The 21,247-nt window shown below is 35.2% G+C and overlaps 1 protein-coding gene across 2 annotated transcripts in view; it reads right to left on the bottom strand.

The window, feature by feature from the left end:
• The window catches only part of LOC117791753 (tyrosine-protein phosphatase non-receptor type 9), a 45,260-nt gene extending 25,443 nt beyond the window's left edge, over positions 1–19,817 (bottom strand). Inside the window, exon 1 of one of the 2 annotated variants that reach the window (XM_034631630.1) lies at positions 19,707–19,817. In XM_034631630.1, the coding sequence (XP_034487521.1) occupies positions 19,707–19,748 (42 nt within the window). In that variant the 5' untranslated portion in view covers positions 19,749–19,817. Of the gene's footprint in view, positions 1–2,851; positions 2,996–19,706 lie in introns of those variants that run through there. The other variant, XM_034631637.1, reaches the window with a different exon arrangement.
• Positions 19,818–21,247: the final 1,430 nt, after the last annotated feature.

The raw sequence follows: 21,247 nt of genomic DNA on the forward strand, positions 1-21,247 counted from the left end.
TCATCGAATGAAATAATTTATTTATATAATACAAGAGTTTTTTACCCATTTCGTTTAATCACAAAGGGAAACGTCAGCTTATACATATAGATAGATGAAACATCTAAAAATAAATTTGTGATTTTAATGCATTAGCCACCCTCTAATTTAACTAAGTGGTATCGTATAATATTTACTTGGAAAGATGAGGAAATCACGCTAAAAAAAATCCCAAAGCTCTGTAAGATATTTCTGACAAAGTGATTTTACGCAAATAAAATAGCTAGTTAATCTTTTATTTATTATTTAAATGCATTTTATAATACGTAAAATCACTATATATCTTTTACAATGTGATTAAGATTAATCTGGAAGCTCTTATCAATCAAAATTGTAGTTCTCTACATATAAAAAAAAAAAAAACAATGTCAAGCCATTAATACATTTTAAGAGTTCTTTAATAGCATTTGCTGACATTTTTCGAGTTGATCTATAATTCTGTTAACTATCTGAGCCATAATTTATAGGCCAGAGTAATTGATGAAATGCATTTTAAATGGTTTATGCATAAACTTTCACAGTATAATAAAAAAGCAATGACTGTCCGTATGATGAATGCACGCACTGTTAAATACGCAATTAAAGGCTATTAATAATGAAAAAATAAAAATAATTGCTTTAATGGTGTTTAATAGATTGATAGATTTCAATAGAAAAGCGATAAGCATATGGAGGCAAATGTAGCATTAACCTTGGAGCAATAAAACTATGAAATCAGGTCAATAAAACAGTGTCAAGCAAACGGAAACTCCTAAGAATTCTGTGTATGGATAACATAACCACTTTTCCACTCCACCACATTAACCCACCCAAAGTCGTTAAATCTTAAGCTCATTTCAAATGCAAAGACAAAAAGAAAAATCCAACAAAGTTACTGCGAGAAGCAAGCATAACAAGTGGACGGTTAGAGTCGAGCACGCTCGACAGTAGGATAACCCGTGCCCAGGTACTCTGTACTGAGGTTGAATTTCGACCAATTTTTCTATGGCAGCTATATGATGTATGGAACCGAATTAACCCAAATTTGGTTAGAATGTACAAAACAAACTTAATTGCATATTTTAACAGTTTGGTTAAGATATCTCAAAAAACAAAAAACTTTTTCATACTAAAACTTTATTTTCGATATATCGTTTCTATGGCAGCTGTATGATATAGTGGTCCGATCCAAAAAAAAAAAAAAAAAACGAACTTGATCTGCGTACGGTATCCAGGAACCTACATACCAAGTTTGAAGTCTCTAGCTCTTATGGTCTCTGGAACAGACAGACAGACGGACATGGCTCAATCGACTCGGTCGTTGATCCTGATCAAGAATATATATACTTTGGGGGGTCTGCCACGCCCCCTGCTGTCTGTTACATAGATTCTGCCAAACACATTATACACTTTTTTGCCATTTTCAATGCGCTCAGGGTATAAAAAGCAATAAAATGATTTTCATATTTACAGTCGCTAACAAAAGTACGATATGCATGCATATACATACACACATATGTACAATGTATATATATTGTATGTATTTGCCATATAACGAGTTCAAATACGTTCCTCATCATTTTTTTTGACAAGCCACTTGAACATGGTGAAAGAATTTGCGAAAATCCAAGAAGGCGGCTCTTCAAAGAGGGAATAAACTCGTATTAAGTATACGCATTAGCATAAGTGTATTTTATACCCTACAGAAAAGTCAACAGCAGGGTAGAATTGCGTTTAACTTACAATATGCTTGGATCAAATAGTTCATATTTTTTTCAATTTCCTAATGCAACAATAACTTAATTAATACAATTTAAAAGTACACAATTAAGTTGAAAGCACTTTAAAGCTTTTATACTACTTCCATATTAAAGGAAAACGGAACTTTAGTTCCTCAGAAATTTAATTAACTATTGAAAAAAATGGTAGCTGAAAATGTCAATAATGAATGATTTACCGAGAAACAAGAGTTCCACATAAATTTAACAATTTCAAAACATTGATCGACATCTTTATGTAGATACATACATCTGTTCATTTCAGTTTCTGTTTTTGTTCGACTCGATTCTGTTTCGTAGTAAAGGGGGCAACTGATATCTTTAGCGAGTTCTTCATAAATGATTATTTGGGAAACCGCATATCAAAATCTCAACACGTTCCGTTGGATGACTCGTCACTTATCAGGCACGGTAGTTCCTCCCCTCTCCACTAACCATGCCAAGCGATAAGCGTTACAAGTACTCAAACTTTAACACACGTTCATCTTGGCTTTTCTGCATAAAAACTGAACAAATATACATAAGTGTATATGAAATATATACATTCATATTAATTTTAATATTTGTCTTATTAGCTTTTCCAGCAACACAAAACCCACAAAAATTACAGTTTTTCTGAGAATCGCTTGAAAGCGCAATTGTGAATGGAATTACCTCCGTAGATTGACTGTCTCGAGTATGAGTGTGAGTACTCGAATATGAGTCCAATTAGCATTTGGCTTTTGCTTCCGTTATATGGCGAAAATTTCTTGAAATTCAATTGGGCCAAAGTGCAGGAGGTGAGCGCGCGAGAGAGAGAGAGTAAGTGAGTGGGAGAGAGTTGCAGAGAATTTACTCGTTATCGCACTCTTCACAGCCAACACTTCCTATTCGTATTCTTTATTTCTATTTCGTTGTATTCATTCATTCATTCATGCGTTTTACACTTGTTAATTAGATACTTGGCATGCGGGTAACGAAATCGATTCGTTTCTTGAAAGAATTACTTATGGATAATCATAATAATAATAATAGATGAGGCGTGGCACAAGGGGGCGTAAGCTAACCCCACCCACCTGTTCTCGGCTGCGTCGACGTTGATATAGATGCACCATTTTCGTTGATTTTTCGCAGCAAACACAAAAACAAAAATAAAACACAGACGTACTATATGTGTACTATGTACTGTAGGGTATATATATATATATATATATGTATTTATATTCTGTATGTTTATCGGTTCAGTTCGGCGACATTGAAATTCGCGACGCGACGCTTTCAATGTTTCTTTCATTACTGAAACAGAAAAAGCGCAGCGCGCGCCTCGATCTACCAGCGAATTAAACAACGAAGCGCAACAACAACGACAAAAAAACCATAAAAACAACAACAAGAACACACAAAGGCTGATAGCAAGCTCTGCCGCGTCGCTGCCCTGATGACTAGCTTCTGCTTCTGCCGAGCCGAAGCATGTTAACGAACTTTATTGAACTGCATTTGCATTGGGGCAGCCCCCGACAGCGTCAAACGACGCTGACACGAACAACTCAACGAACGAACGAACGAACGAACGAGCGAACGAACGAATTGAACGAATGAACGACAGAGCGAACACACAGACAGAGAGACAGACATTCGTATGGATCGATGGATGGACAGGAAGAATTCTAAGAAACAACAAAACCAACAACGCATGCGCTGCTTAAAAAGGCGTTAGCTACACACTCCTCGTCACCGTTGTAGTTGTTGGCGTCGCTGTCGCTGTCTCTATCTCTATCTCTGTCTCTACTAACATGCCGACAATTTGAGTCATCGCTTTGGCTTGCCCATATGTCACCGATGCTGCTGCTGCTGCTGCTGTTGCTGCCGCAGTCGGCGCACAGGAGTTTTATAGCATTTGTGCCGTCATCGAACACAATTATAACTGCATTCATGCACTAAGAAGAATTCGCTTGTAATACGATTAAAATAAGATGTGTACATTTTAATTTTTGACTTATCGTTTCTTTAACTACTTTATAATATTACAGTTCGATTTAAGCCAAATTTGTTTAGCATACATTTTAACTCTTAACCTTAATTTTGGACTGACCTTTTCTATGGTGACTAAATACAGTATTGGCCAAAAATAAAGCACTTAACTTTTTTTTTTTATGAAATTTTTTTATGAGAACAAAGTTATTAATTTATTTTTTTGAAAAAAAAAAAACAATTGTTCATACTAGAAATTGAATTTTGACCGATTGTTCATATAAAAAATATACCACAATATTGATCCGAACCAACCTGTATTGCCTACAGCAAAAAGTTATAGCTTAAATATTACTTTTATATTAAATCTTATAACGGATTGTTTTGTTGGAATTAAATACTTTTAGATACGATTTGACTCTAGTCTATTACAAGACAATAAAGTTTCTTAACTGGGTCCGAAATAAAATTAATAGCAATAGATTGCGAAATACATTTTGCCTTTAACTTTCTATCACTAAAAATGTATAAAAGTTAAATTTCTGTCATAAGACACACAATGGAGATAACTCTTCTTTTTTTCAAGCAGTGTACGTGCGATTTTTGTATGTGGCAGATTGATTAAGAACAGCAGAGACACGGATCTGATGTCTGAAGAGAATGAAGAACCAGCAAAGAAGCAAGCGTGCATACTGACTGATGAAACATCTTTCCACGTATTACGAGTATGATAAAAAGCACTTAAAATAAAATATCTGACCTTTGACAATATTATGTTACGTAACCTTTAAGGGGAATAAAACAATAATATAAAAGTGAGATGCTGATTCAGTATAATATGTTTGTAATAGTATTTACACTCTTTCCCTGAGTGTACAGAGATGATGATAACTTCAGCGGGCCAAGTTGGGAGAATGCGTCACCTTTTTGTATTGTGGTCTGATAGCCCACTGTTTCCACGAATCATCATTATCGATACAGCCTCAAATGAACATCGTCACTCATGAAATACTAGAAAGCCAAACGATTTTCAAAAAAGGAATAAATAAGGGGATAAATGGGTATTTCCCCCTTGTCTGAAATTGGAGGTGACAGACATTCCTCAATTGTTCTGAGAAGATTCTACAGCTGATTAAGATCATATTGGAATTAATCAATTTTATGTAAATTGTATTTAAAATATTGTGATGATCAAGATCAGGTTAATGACGTCACTGCTATGTCTCATCCATGTGCAGCTGTCTCTCTTTTTGTGTGTGTGTATGTGTGAAAGCCTGTACTCAGAGCAGGTCAGCTTTAATGGATGACTGTATCTAATTTTAGCCATCTGTTTGTGGGTGTGTTGGCGGCTTTCACTTTTTAACGCCTTCAGCTAATAGGCTTATCAGTGAGCAGCATGTGACTAAGACAAACTCGGGCTAAAAGCATAGTACCTCCTTATACCCTATAAGCGTTTTGTAGTTTATGGTACGAGTGTATCCATTTGTAAACTATCTATGACGCAAAAAACTTTTATAAAAAACAAAGATCTATTTATTACAGGGTGTCTACAAGTCAAGCGCTTACTACTTTACTTTAAAATTATAAGATTTTAAGCGCTTACTACTTTACTTTAAAATTATAAGATTTTAAGTGCTAATAATAGCTTTTACAAATGTAATTAACAGGTTTAAAGTCATACAGGGTATCTTATCGCCGAGCAATAACTAGTTCAATCTAGTACGATACCCTACAAATATTAAGCTGTAGTTTATAAGCGCTTGATAGTGCTTGTAAATGGAAAGCAACAATATTTGTCTACAACATGATATCCGGCAAATTTATTTTAATCAGCTTTTGAGGCTGAATTTTGCTATATATGGCTAATATACTAACTAAAAAAGGCACTATCAGAGTAGTAGAAAATCGCAAACTGAGAGTATCTGCCAGTCTAGCATGCTCGTTTAAAGATAAGTGTTCTGTGATTGTTCCGATTTTCTATTTTGCTATTTTTTAAGTAAATAAAGGAAATGAAAAGACGCCGGCGCAAAAGCAAATAGTATTCCCTCCCCTGCCACTAGCCTACCCTTGTCTCTAGAATCACAGCCACAAATTTGTTGCTAGGCATGTTGCAATACTGAGAGGCAAAATTGTTAAACAATATGTATTTGTAAACAAATTTGTAAGAATTGTTGTTTAACAAAGATTGTACCGTCAATTAACCATACATACAAGCGTGTGTGTGTATGTGTGTGTAAAGTGAAGAGCATTTCCGGTTCCAACACGTTCAACGCGGAACGTGCGATGCCTTAAATTATTGGCCATTAGCTCTGAAGCGAGTTAATAGAGCAACAAGTGAAACGTTTTTGCGGCAACCGCTTTCAAAGCTCTCATAACTGTGCATGCAAAGTAACAGCAATAGAAACAGCAACCGACAGAAGACGAAGAAGAAGAAACATTCTAAAACTGTAAACGACTTTGAAGCATGCACGAATAAAAAAGAAAGAGTTAAGAGACTTGCCACAGATTAAAGTTGAACGTTCGCTGAAGAGCGAAGAAGACTCTTGCATGACAGTTTGTAGTCTATAATGTTCTTTGATTGAGGCGCCATTAACCATGGGCGTACAGAAGAGAGAGAGAGAGAGAGAGAGGGGGGGAGGGGTGGTTACAAACCGTTTCAGGCCATGCAAAAACCTTGACTACAATCGTGTTCACGTTGTTGGCTAATAATCGATCAACAACAACAATTTATGATCATACGTTATTTTCAGTTTTGAATAGTGACTAATCAGTGAATATGATCAGTGTATGAACTTAACGCTAAACGTGATCGGTTACAAATGGCCAATGAGTGAATTTGATCGTGAATTATTGCAACGGATTAGGAAATGATCATTTGATTGCATCAGCATCAGTGTCAGCTACTGTTCATGTTGAAACATTTGTTACGGACACTATGTGCTGAGACCTCAATAAATGCTTCAGAATGGAATCAAAATTCAATCTCAACTCAATGCGATCACACTGGAGTTATGTCGAATCGTGGGTGCACTCATTTGCCCTGTAATTGTATTCAGTTAGGTAACTAAATGAGGAATACTTATCTCATTTGAGCTCTTCTTGTGATCAGTTCTAATAGAAATCTCATATAATCTATTCTAGCGATCGCTTGAATGTCGAGAAGTATTCATGCGAAATCATTTCGTAATCAGACTTTCATCTAATCTCCTGTAGCGATCATTCTGCTGCTAAGCTGACTCGTGGACGATCACATTCGACCTTTACTGTACATTTATCCTATGAAGATGTATTATCTTATCTCATTTATTGGTCTCTTCTATAATCCAATCATCTAATGTTCAGCTTCTAATCTAATCTTCTCTAGCGATCACACAGTAGTTATCTTGAAGAGTGGGAGAACTCATAAGGCATTTATTATTATTAATCTTCAGTTAAATCATTTGTGGTTTAGTGATCACTGATCAGTTCTGATAAAAAAAAAAGTGTAATACTTGAAAACGCTCACTTCTCATTCAATATTCTCTAAAGATCACTCCTGAGTTATGTCAAATTATGAGTGATTTTATGAGTTCTTCAGTTGAGTGAGAAATATCATATATTTAATTCCAGTAATTAAATATAGTTTATAATCATATTGAATATCACTTCTTGAAACGATTAGTTGAAAAGAGAAGGCAGTAGTAGTTACTAATTTAATATCTTTTAGCGATGATCCTAAAGTTCTGTTGCTTTACATGATTTATAATAAAGATTTGGATAATCCTTTCTATTGATCACCCCGAAATTGATTCCTCGATGCATTTTCCTGTTATTTAATCCTGTACAAATTTGTTCCTATTTAACCAAGGATATCCCTTTAATTCATTCAGCAAGCAATGAGCTGTAATTTTTTTAACAATTTGTTTAGTCTGTCTTCATTATCACAACCATGCGGCATGTGGCGTGCAGGATATTGCTGGCAGATTGCCGCATTTGACACCAACACCGACACATCCGTTGTTTTGCTGTGGCACAAGAACTGACGGCCATTTGCAAGAGTTTCCACTGCTTCCACAATCTGCGGCATCAACGAACAGCAACCGGAAATGGACGCCGGTTGCATTGTGCGTGCCCCAAAGGGGTGCTTGTTGTATGAATGGGCGGTGTAAAGGCGGAGGGGCAACACTTTCGCATAGCTTTCAAAAATGCTCTTGAAAGCACATTTAATGTGCTTCCGCTTTGCGCGCAGTCGCGTGGAGATTAATAATTAACTAGTAGAGTTGTTATTAGAGTGGAAGGGGGGGGAGACTATAAACTGGAACTGGAACTAGGCGATGGAAATTTGTATCTGTCCGCTTGCCTCGGTCTTCAGTTCCATTGCTCATTTGCATATAAACAACAATTTGTACAAGAAAATTGAATTTGCGTGCCAAATGATGTCGGTTCGCCAGTTCAGATACAGATAGATGTATCTACAACTACGAGTATATGTGCTATATTTAGATACAGTTGTATTACATGGTTGCATGAATTTGTAAACGGATCTGCACTTTGAATAACGAAACCAGACAGTTGTTAAGATAAACGAATCAATTAGAAAACAGATTGCTCCAACAGCTGTTAATAAAAAAAGCTACAAAGGGGGGAAACATTAATTACAGCTAAAAGCAAATTTGTAATACCCTTTCTATTCTTTGTCTCTTTTGTATAAAAGTTCTTTATTCTTTAAAAGATATAAATCAAAATGTCAACAATCAGATTTATTTTTAAACACTTTCTTTGTACCAAAGAGCTTTATTGTCTTAGGCTGCAACAACAATTCTTATCAAAGCTTTTAAGCAACCAGAATTGTTTGCATATGTAAATAAATTAAATTGCCAACTACAAATCAACGCTGCTTTCTCAAGCTTTGAACTTTCAGCTTTCATAGTTAGCAAACACACACAATACACACACTCGAATGTGATTCTAAAGAAGAGTGGAGAAAGAGAGCGTCAGGTTTGCATCTGACAGCTGAGCGAAGTTGAGCTGAACTTAAAGTGAGCAGAGACTAAGAAAGGTAGACAAAAGCAAACGTAGACAGGCAAAAGCAACAAAAACTAATGAAGCGCGTCTATAAATAGCGCAACAAAAACACAACACACCAAAAAAAAAAAAGACAGAAAGAAGAAGGAAGAAAAACAACGAGCCTGGCGACTGCAACTGCAAGTGATGGAAGCGAGCAAAGCAAAAGACAAGCTAAAGTCAAAGTCAAAGAGACTCACTGAAGTTGAAGGATAGCGTAAAGAAGAGGGTGGGGGCAAAGAGCGAGCGAGAATCGTCTGTTGATGCACTAAAACCGCAGAGTAAAATGTGCGCAAGTAAATTGAGACAAAACTGGTAAAAAAAAAAATAGTATGAAAACAATGTACATACAAACTATATATGTGAATCAAGAGGGGGAGTGAGTCTGTTTAGTCCAAAACCAAATATAATGAGAGAGAGAGAAAGCACCTTGGCTATACACAGGAACAGGCGTCGATGACAGCTGCTTGTTTTGACATTTGCATAATCGTAGTCTCCTCCTTGCTTATCCTTTCTCTGCTGCGGCTGCTGCATTTTGTCGTCCACACTCTCATTTATCAACACACACACACACACTCACTTTTCACATATGTATGCAAAACAAACAGGAAAAAAAAGAAAGCACTATGAGTATGCCATAAACATAAACAAATTATTGATCAACCGTAAGTGCACAATAAATTCCGTTTTATATGCAGATACTTGTGGTTTTCAGTTTTCCAGCATAAACAAAAAAAAAAAGTGACATCGACACAGAGAAGCGAGCGCGCGCGCGATTAGCAACAGCAAAGAGACAAGAGATGAACAACGCGACGCGGCTGCGACGACGACGACGACTGATGGGGCCAGAAGCAGCAACAGCAGCAGCAACAGAGTTGTCCGCCAGCAAACAACAAACAATAAAAAAAAACGGACAGGCGGCGCGGCGGCGGCTGCCAGGCAGAGCCCCAACAGCGCAAGCACAACGCAAACAGAGCGCGCGGCGCAGCAGCAACAGCAACAGCTCAAGCTTAAGCTAAAGCAGCGCAGCCAAAGAGCATGCGCCGACGCGACGCAGCAGCCCGCCCCATTACACGCTTTTGTTACTGCTGCTGCTGCTGCTGCTGTTACTGCGGCTGCCACTGACACAGTTCAATGTCAGTCAATGAGAGAGAGAGAGAGACATAGAGAGTAAAATTAAAGCAAAGCTCAACAAATGTTAAGCTAAGGATGAATTATGTACAATATGCATGTTAAACTAACAGCGCGCTGTTATTCATCAAAATTCTAACGCATTTCGTTATGCATACATTATTCGCATTGACTGCGTGTCTGTTTGTCGTATTGGTCAAAAGAAACTACAAACAACGAAAAACAAAAGTAATACGCGAAATAAAGTGCATATTTGGCAAGTCAAAAGTCAAGCATACGCCTGGCTGAGCAGCTTTTGTGCTTAATTTAATTTGTATACGCACCAGTGCTGCCAAAACAGCTTTTATTTCGTTAAATCTGGCTAATTTTTAAAGTTCAACAGCGGATATTCTAACGTGCTTTGCCAACCCAAAATTATGTAATTTAACTTTAAGATGATACAGGATATTATTAATAATTTTAATGCAGGTGTCTTTCACAATTTATTTAAGATTCTGATGACAAATGCCTTAGAAATATCAGAGAATTCATTTTTTGGGCGCATTCTCGAAATCACAAAAATAAATTTCAAAATACATATTAATAATCATGGTTTAAATTTTTTTGCCATCAAAGTTAAAATTTAACACGATCAATTTTAAACATTTTAAAATTGCTCAAAAAATGTTTTGACATTTTAGAGCAACTAAAGTTGCTTTTGAGTACTACGAAAATTGCTGATGATCCTGAAAAAACATCACATTTATTACAGATTTTATTTTTTGAATATTTAGCTTTATTTGAGCTTCTTTCCACTTGAAACAGCTTTTTATTGGCAACACTGGGATGTATGTTTGTATTTACTTTGGCTTTGCTCTTTCTCTCTTTTCTCGCCAGACGCTTTATTTTATGACTTCTTATGAAAGTGTTAAGAAATTTCGCCGCCGTTTTGAGTGTCGCCATCAAAGCGGAGAAAAATTTCACCCGCCGCTTGCAGCTGTTGCTGCTGGTTGTTGTTGTTGCTGTTGTTGTTATTAATATCTGGCCTCGTGCTGTGCTTTTGATTTGTTTTCTACCATTTGCGCATGATTATTGTTATTATTATTACGCTTTCTTATGGCCGCATCGATTATTTAAACAAAATGCTAGCTTAAAGCTTGCATGGGGCGTGACATTGAGACTAGACAAAACTTTTGCTATCACGCGTCGTTGTCTCAGGTTAAAAACTTTCTTCTCAAAAAAAAAAAAAAGAAAACAAATAAAATAAAAAATATTAACATGCCCAAGTATGTGTATTTTTATATGTATGCATGTTCATACATATGTGTAAATCCGCATCAAGATGAAATCACATCATTTGTATACAGACAGCAGCCTTTATAAATAAAACTTTGTCGTTCAGCCCTGAAACTAAAACCGAAACAAGTTTCAAGTTTGATCTTCACAACACACAAATTGAACAACACATGCGATTCATTCATCAACTGCAGCATCTCCATCGCCCGGGCAACCCACTTAGAAAGTGATCCGAATGGGATTATTGGAGGTCCACTTTGGAGTCCGCTCCGGTTACGCAAGTGATGAAGCGGCTACAAAGTTGCCAATTGTCGCCACATGATGATGTGACATTTTTCTGACCAAGCTGAGATGATACTGATAATAATAATGATGATGATGACGTTAAAACGTGACCAGCATAGTTAGCTGCAGCTCCTGATCAAGCAGCAAATGTTATGCAAGTGCCTGAACTCAGTTTTGCTTAGTAACAAAGCTTTCAATTGCTCCAATTTGCAACGATGCAAATTTTGTTGGAGCGAAGAAGCAGCTTTTTTTTTGCAAGCATACGTGAAGCTCACTATACGTGTACATACACTAGTGAGCATAAGTATTTTGACAAAAGTATGAGGAAAATTTGCTCATAATTTGAACTTACTTCATGTAAATATTGCTATTAATGGAAAGGTCATTTGAATTTCGTTCAAATGATGCAAAAATATTCTTAGCCCTTTAGGTACCCGTTGAAATTTTAGAAATTTTGAAAAGGGGTCCTTATTTGACTTCTATCCTTGGGCTTAAACAAAACATGTTTTGATGCAAAAAGTTTCTCCAAAAATTCTATTAGTGACTGCAAACATTTTATTTTCAAAAATTTGTACAATTTGTTGTCAAATATTTATCAATTTTGTTCTTTACCGACTTCAATTCGTATATTAACTTAAAAAATAATGCAATCGTGAGGCACCTGCTACAATAACTGTAAAGCTAAAGTACTCACTTATCTTAAGTTAAAAAAACCCTTTTGCTTCAAACATATTTCTCAACAGAATTAATTAACTTGAAGCAAACAAAAAGCTCTGGCAGTACTAGCATCATGTGTAACGGTTCATTTCAAAGCTTTGGGCAAAATGCCAGCAAACCGAGCCGAGGCAGAGCAAAGCAAACTAAGCCAAAAGCAGAACAACAATAATGCTAACAACAACAGCAACAACAGCAGTAGCAGTAGCAAAAAGCAAATGTTGCTTTTTAATTATCAATGGTAAAATGGTACAAAAAAAGAAGAAAAAAATAGACCCACTCTATGGTGGAGCAATGTAGGGCAGAAGACGCAAATAAAAGATTTGCTATATATGCGAAGTTAGACAGCCCGAAAATGAAAAAAAAAAATATAAAAATAAAAAAAACTACATATAAAACTCATTTCTTTTCACAATGTAAATCGGTCAAACCAATCAAAAAGGCAGAGTAAAAACCTCAGCGACAACAACAACAACAATAGCAATGACAATAGCAACAACAATAACAAGAAGTAAGGCCCGTCCGGCGATATTATCAACGCTCTATTAGAGTTCTTTCAACTCGGTTTTAACAACATCTTTTTTGCAACCATTTTTTTGAAAGAGAGCTCCGCGGGGCATTGAAAAGCGTTGGATGATTGAAGATGAACGAGAGTCAGCTAAAGAGATAAAAAGAGAGAGCAAGAGAGATGTGGACACGTTTGTCGCCCAGTGAGTGACCCCAAAGCAATGCCCAAACAAAATGCAATTGAATATTATTGCAACAAAGACTTGAGCACGCCACAATGGATAAGAGCTCAGCTGAGATGAGACGACAGCAGCAGCAGCGGCAGCGGAAATAAAACGTCAGACAATGCCGTTGCTGCTGCTAGAAACATAGCTTAGCAACAACAACAATAACAACAGCAGCAGCAATCCCAAAAAGAACGAAAATGAGCTGAGCGAGAGAACAAGAATTCCACGACTATAATATACCCGTTACTCAGCTAACCAAAAAAATATCACTTAAAAAAATAATAAAAAATTAAATGTATACTTAATTATGTGTATAAGTACCTAACGCATCTACATTAATCCCAAACATTAAATATTATTTTAATAAAAATTTTATATGCCTAAATTTGTAAATCAACGCCTAAATATTTTGAAAAATGGGGGGAAAAAAAGACTACTTTTACATTTTAGAAAATAATTCAATTTTAATTCCAACGGTCTGCTATAAAACGTTCTCGTGTTGCTATTAAACTTTAAACAGCCATAACTACAGCTATATACTTTTATCCAATCTAGTGATTTGATCAGTTCAAAAGTTTACAACAAAAAAAAGAAGGAATGTTCACCCTCAAAAAAATAGTTCTAGTTAAAAAAAAAAAACTGTGGGTGTGGTAAAGAAATTTGAAACCAACTGGAATTTGGGTTTAGAGCAGACTGTGTTCCAAATTTGGTAGCCCTAGCTCTTAGTCTTTGAGGTGCAGGTGCTGATCAAGAATACGTTTACTATATAGGCTGTATTAGTGATGTAAATCCAAATTTTAGATCGAGTTGAATATCAACATAGAAAATCGCCCCAAAAAATCATCGAGTTGTCGATATATCGGGAAAATAATAACTATATATCGAGTTTTATATCGAGTTGTTACCAAAAAAAAAAAAAAAACATTTTGCAATGTCAGAAACTTCAAAGATTTTTTTAAAAATATAGTTTATTTAATAAACTAGTTTAGTCTTAAAATTAATTTTGATGGCTGAATTCCTAATAAATCGCGCTCTATTTTTATTTGAATTTCGCTACCGCGAAAATCGAGTTGTCGATATTTCGATGTATTTTTACATCACTAGGCTGTATCATTCTCCCTGTAACACGCATTGCAACGAATAGAATATACCCTTGGACTCTACGTGTAACGGGTATGAAAAGCAGCGATAAAGCGCCTTAAATAGAAGAAGAAAGCGTTGCGGAAGCAACAGCAAAAGATGAAGAAGAAGAAGAAGCAGCAGAGCGTCAGCCTACGAGGGTCTCGAAGTCTGAGAGCCTCGAGCCACTCGGCCGGTCGGTCACATGTGGGGTTCAACAACCTGCGATTGGAATAAATACGTAAACAGCAACAACAGCAACCACAACTACAAGAACAATAATAATAAACAAACATTGCGATAGAAAAATTCGCTATGCTCTCACGGGGTGATGTCAATTATGCATAAATAAATAAATATAAATCGAAAAGAAAAGAAAACTTAACTTTTGCAAGTCTAGAAGCACTAGTTCCAGTAATAAGCTGTTCCTTTTGGAACCAGAATAACGTTGGATATATTCCCGATGGGAAATTTGCAATTTTTGATTCAAACCATTCTCTTATAATATTCTCTCCTTAACGCTCACTTTCGTTTTTGCATATTTTATTTAAATTCTAAGTTTACAGCTCGTAAACCTGGAATTAGTGAAAGTAAGCAACGCACAAACTAGAACAAACAAGTAACATTAAATTTATTTAAAAAAAAAATTCTTTAAAATGCATAAAGCTTCAGGCGAAATATCAAAAGAATATTTCTCGACTTTCCAAAGGGGAAAGTACAACGCAACAAATGAACAAAATATAATGAAATGCCTTATATAAAAGTAAAGATATACACATACGTATTTGACTACTCGAAAGTTCTATAAATATACAGAGCTATAGTAAGCATGCATTGTATGTGCTTCAGCGATAGAGAAAGAGAAGAAACATTTTATATTAAAAGGGTTCATTTTTGTGCCATTTTTCGTGAGTTCCATTTGACGATGCACTGCACATCTGAAACAAGTCCTTCGACTACGTCATGTGTTAGAATTGTAATATTGAGATTCAATCTGTTTTGATTTTCGAGTGTACCGATTATGTTTTCACAAAGAAACTGGCATGGATAAAACTAAATCTGATATTTAAAAGTTGAATCAGTAATTTAAATAATTTCTTTAAAGAAAAATGTGGTAAACTTTATTCAGAAATCAACGAATAATAAAAACTGCTGCTTCTACATATCAAAATGTAATGGAAAGATTTGAATAGTTTAGGGCTTATAAAATATTGCATGTGTACTTTTTATTAAGAAATTATAATCTTTACGAAAAATAAAAATTAATTTGCATTAAAGTTAAGTTAAACACAATATTGTGTTACTAATCCTACATATTTTCAACTGTATCTACATACATTTATATTAATAAGATTAAAAATTTCCATACAGATTTTTCTAACCCTTTATTAATCGAATTGGACAATTTTTTTATGTAAAAGGCTTGACAAGATGCAATGACGAAAACTAAGGTACAAAAAAAATAAATCAAAGGCCTAAGAGTGGTCAAATTTCAGTGATACTATTTATTGATATAAAGTTGTAAAGTATGCGCTATTCGTTGTAGCTTGTACTGTTATCATTTTGCCTATTTTCGCTTGTTTATTTTTGAATACTTTGGCTAGGTAGAGCTAGAGAGACAGAGAGGTAGAGGGTAGAGATAGTGACTAAGCACTAAGGCCCTGGGCGATGGAAGCCGAGCGTAGAGTGCTGAGCACAGCGTCTAAGCCCCTAGACGGACCCGAAACACGGCTTCGTTTCGGTTTGGGTTTTGGGGCTACGACCTGAGCGCAGGGGGCGCTGTATGGTGGATTGAGAGGGGGCCCGAGGGAGGGTTTAGGGGCTGCTGTTCCATTTTGTTGGCTTGTGTATGCATTGATGTTGTTGTTGTTGTTGTGTGTTTGTTGGTGATAGCGACGGCCACAGCGTGCTGACCTATTTTCAACTACAAACACACACATGTGTATTATGCGAGTGTGTGTAGTTGCTGCACATCGCATTTTGTTGTACTTTTTTTTTCTATATATATATATATATACATATATTTATTTAAGCTTTTAATGAAAGTTATTGTTGTTATCTGAAAGCGGCCTGATGGCTTAATCAACACAAATGAGGAAGCCCGTCAGTCAGTCAACCAGTCCGTCAATCAGTCAGTCAGTCCGTCAAAGGCAAAGCTAAATGAAAAGCGGTCACAGCAACAGGCTGCAGCAAAGAATAAAAATGAAAAATGAGAACATGCAACCCCTAACAACAACATTGTTGCACGCCCTTACCAAACGCGCCCACCACCACCCCCAACTGTGTGGCACAAAAAGGTTATTGTACTTTTTGTGGCTGCCCCATTGTGAAGAGCGTTGGGTTCAGAGTCCGTGCCCAAGGATGAACAACGAACCAATGCATAAAGTCAACTGCAATGGGACACCAATATTTCATAACTATAAAGAGACACACATACAAAATTACACACACACACACACACACACACACCTACATACATATGGGTTGCTGTCTGCCTCATTTTATGAGCAATTTGATTTATGCATCGAGCCAACAAATTTAACAAACAAACAGATAAACAAATCCAACACAGAGCAATACGATACTTGTACAATATAATGTCAGTTCAAGTGAAATCAATTATGTATACAAAATTAAATGCATACATCATATACAAATTGAGCAACATGTTAATGACATAACAACGTTTTATGCGATGAAATGTTTGACTGCATTATGAATAGACTCTAATTGTTAAAAACATTTTAAACCTTTTCATGACCAGCACTCAAATGTATTTGTAGTTTGATTTCAATTACAAATTAAATCGAATGATTAAATAAATAAATTGTTAAAATTTTTTTTTTTTTAATTTACATTTGTGTAACAAAAACTAGAAAATAAAGTAAATTATCTATTGCTCACAAAAAAAAAAAACAAAACATAACCGGAATTCAATTTTTTAACGTTCCTGTGTAAGCTTTTTAATATAGTAGTCAGGTCAAAGGTTATTGGCTAAGTAGTTTTTCGAATCAATGAGATTGATTGGTCATGTTTTAAAATTGAGCTCAACATGACCTGTTTATATAAATATATTTATAAATTTAATGACATAACTATGCTTTAGTAGTGAATTCTTATTAAAATGTCATATGAAGCGAGTCATCGGATCGACGTTCTGTTCTGATAATTTTCCAAAGCCCAAATATAGTGAGACATTCTTAAGTCGAACCATTGACTCATTTAAGCCGTGAGTAACTGCACAATAACTATATTGTGATTGTTGAAGCCACACTTAGGGTTGTGAATCAGTTATATGGGAATAACATTAACTTAAGTGTCTATATACAATCATTATTTTGTTTTTTATTTGGAACCAGTTTATAGTGGAAATTAGCACAGTTAGACTTTTACTTGCTCAAAACATATTGTAACATTTTATTCTATAGAAATAATAGCTAAATGTACTTGCTAATAAAGGACTATAATTATCAGATTAATAACAAGAAAAATTACGGTAAAAGGTAAACAGCTTAATTAAAAATATAGCCAAAGCTATAGTAAATTGTTGCACAATTTAAATATTAAGTTTTATCTTTGATCTTTTAACATACAAAGTTTTTATCAAAAATCAAACAAATGAAAATAATTTGCGACTCTAATTAAGTCAACAAGGTATTCGTTAAAAAGAACTAAGTAAATGGACAAGAATCTGAGACAAGAATTGGTTAAGTGTGTGTGGGATATCAAGAATGTACATATGTATTTATATGGATGTGTATATCTCTGTTTATGCATTGATTGGTATGAGTTTATAAACAAATTTGCGAGCAAATGAATGAAATTGAAAAGAGCTCTAAACAAATTTGCAATAAGCGGAAAATAGTATGGCAAATTGCAAGTATTTACTTGGAAATTGAAAAGCTTTAGCTTCAGAGCACAGATATTCAAATGAAATATAATCAATTTAAAGGCACTTCAATGGAATAGAACTTAAATGAACGCCACCTTGAGCAAATAAGTAAAAAATAAATAAATAAATGCGTTTTAATAATACACACGGGATTGTGTTGGGCCAATGTTAATATTATAGCTACTTTATAGCTAGAATCTAATTGCAAAAGCTAAATAATTTTCATTGATGTAATGAAAAATTTCATGAACAATTTTTTTATTTCAATTTGGAAAATGTACATTTTGAGATGAGGTTTTAAAACATAGAAAAGCTTGTATTCATTTTATAAAATTTATGTAAATTATTTAAAAATTTTTAAAAAAAAATTTAGTAATAATTTTATTGACTTTCAAATTCAAGGTTGACAGCGTACATAAACCAGTTCGTGAACTGAACCTTAGTCCAGCTCTAAGGTTCAAGCTACTCAAGGTGTTTTGAGGCATTGATTTGAACTACCAATTTTTTTTTTTAGAAATTCGTATTTATTCAGCAGGCAAAATAATTTTTGATAGCCAATTCAAGATATATTTATTTTTATTATATTAGCTTTTTTAGCCCTTTAAATGCTGGCAGCACTGGTCTGACCTGATCCAGGTGTGTGTTAGTATGTGTGCGAGTGTGCTCTTTGGAATTTCAAGCAGCTTCATGCAAGGTCAGCCCCACTGTCCATCCTCCATTCTCCATTCCCCCCAAAATCCCTTCGTTCACGATCCTGTTAAGCAAACAATGAACTTTGCGTCAGCTGGAGGAAGTCGGAGAATTTCGGACGAGGAATTTTGTGCATGAGGCAATTTGGCACAGTTAATTGAGCAAAGCAGACACAAATGCAAAGGGAGAGAGAGAGTAAAAGAGACAGAGATCTTAATGAAATTGCACTTTGGTAACTGTAAACTGGTTTTGTGTGCAAACAGTTTGACAATCACTGTAAAATGCAGCAATGACAACAACAACAGGAATAAGAAGTAGCAGCAAACGGAAATCACTTTCCCTACTAAATGCAGCGAGAGCAAGCCACAAGAAATGAACAGCACTAATAACAATACTAACAACAACAAGAGCGAGTTTGAGAGAGCCAACGAGTTAGAGAGAAAGAATAATGAGCGTGAGCGTAAAGCATTTGTTGTTGCAACCACTTGCTACACAACGCAAAGCAACAAAAAAAAATACATAAATACGCACGCAACACACACACGCACAGAGAGAGAAACTTCCACTTCCCAAATGCCAGTTGTTGTTTTTGGTTGTGTTGTTATTGTCTGATAACACCGATAGCACAGAGAGCGACAGCACTGGAATTTATTTAGATTGCATCGTACAGGCGGCGCTCTTATGCTTTTTATTTGCAAGTAGCACGTGCTTACACCATTGCATACATACATGCACTTGTATTTATGAGAATGTACACACCATTTTTTTTTTTTTTTTTGCAAGTGCCGAATACCGCAACAGATTTTGATGAAACACATTGCAACATACACAAGCTTAATTCACTCACACAAACAAACAACACACTTACACAAACACACACACACAACATGTGCACGCACACCCACACACACATTCACACAGTAGAAAACACGCACGCAATTCCTGTAGTTTTGTTGTTATTACTCTTAAGCGTTTGCACACATTTAATTTTGCAGAATATTTGGGCAAATGTCATTTTGTTGTTAGCATATATGTATGTATCCAATTGGTTCAACAATTCTTTGTTTATACACTTACAAATTCTTGGTCTTGTTGTTCAACCGCTACCTCCGACGCCATTTTACGAATGTGAAACAGTATCGCTGATTCGTTTTCACCACATAAACAGCTGTTTTGCGCGCAAAGTTGGCTGCGAATGAACAAATCAACGGCGTGAAGTAAGTTGTGAGCACAATGCAAATGTTATCGATAAAACGATCGAAGGAATGCCTCTACTTCAGATGAGAAAAGTTTTCAAGTTTAAAAATATACAGATTAAACAGTAACGATAATTATCACAAGCACGACTAAAATAAGTTATAAGCTATTATGTTAAAGCATTAACCAGTTATCTTGATCACTTTTGATTAGAGTTAAACAAATTTAAAGTACGTGGAACTGGTGGGTGATCTATGTCGCTAAATAAGGTAAATATACCGAATACTGCATATTACAAGTAAATGATTTTTTGAAAAATATATGTCAATGTTCAAACAGACGTTTGAATTGTGCACTGTTCATATTCAGATACACTGTTAGCAGTGCCAGCAACGTCCGAGAATAATCTATCGCACTCGCTAGTGCTGCTAAGTTAAGTTGAAAAAATAGCTGATTCTGCCTGGAATTCATTTTCAGAAAAAATACTAATAGCAAAACCTACCTGAATATATATAGAAAATTTGTATACTTCCGGCTAAAAGCAATTTAAAAATTATTCTAGCAATGGTACTCTGAAAATAGCCATAAATAGCTATAAAATAGCTAAGCTGGCAACAGTGTTTACCAACCACAAATAATGTAATGTCTGCAGCCCTGTGAGTACAAACTCACAGATGATATTTAATACATAAATACTGAATCAGTATTAATTAGAACTCGTTATTGGTCACTGGTGGCCACACTGGAAAATTTAAATTTAAATGAATGTTAATTTCAAAATGCAATAACTTAGCAATAAATTAATAATTATATGAAAATTTAAAATTCGAAATTAGATAAAATTGAGGAACATTTTTATTGAACAACAAAAATTAAAAATTCTATCTTCAATACTAAGAAATATTCAAAAATAGGACAATTTTCTTGGGTGCAACCAAATTTGCGATTTAATTAAAAAGGTACAAGTTGCCAGACTGGGAAATTTAGCAGGGTGGCAGTCTTCCACACCAGTGCTGGCATGTTTTGGGGAGAACAACTGTTTCTGGCTGGAGAGCATCTAAATTTGTTATTTTGGGCAGTTTGGCACGGTTTTACCAAAAATATTAATAACAAAACTTAGCTGAATTTATATTTAAAATAGCCAGATTTCCAGCTAATAGCTATTTTGAAATTTTTCTAGCAAACTAACTCTGAAGATAGCCAGATCTATCTATAAAATAGCCAAGTTGGCAACAGTGACTCCCAAAGAGCAAAATTGAGGAACAACTGACTTAGAAATTTAAGGAGCAATAAGTTTGGAAATTTTAATAAAACAATAATGTCAGCGCTCTAAAAAAAAATAAAAAGGATACAATATTAACTAGAAGCCGATACAGGAAAGAAGGCCACAAATTGATTTGTCTGTTGATAATTTTCTATTG

This window comes from Drosophila innubila, chromosome X (assembly GCF_004354385.1).
Source record: "Drosophila innubila isolate TH190305 chromosome X, UK_Dinn_1.0, whole genome shotgun sequence".
Classification (NCBI taxonomy): domain Eukaryota; kingdom Metazoa; phylum Arthropoda; class Insecta; order Diptera; family Drosophilidae; genus Drosophila; species Drosophila innubila.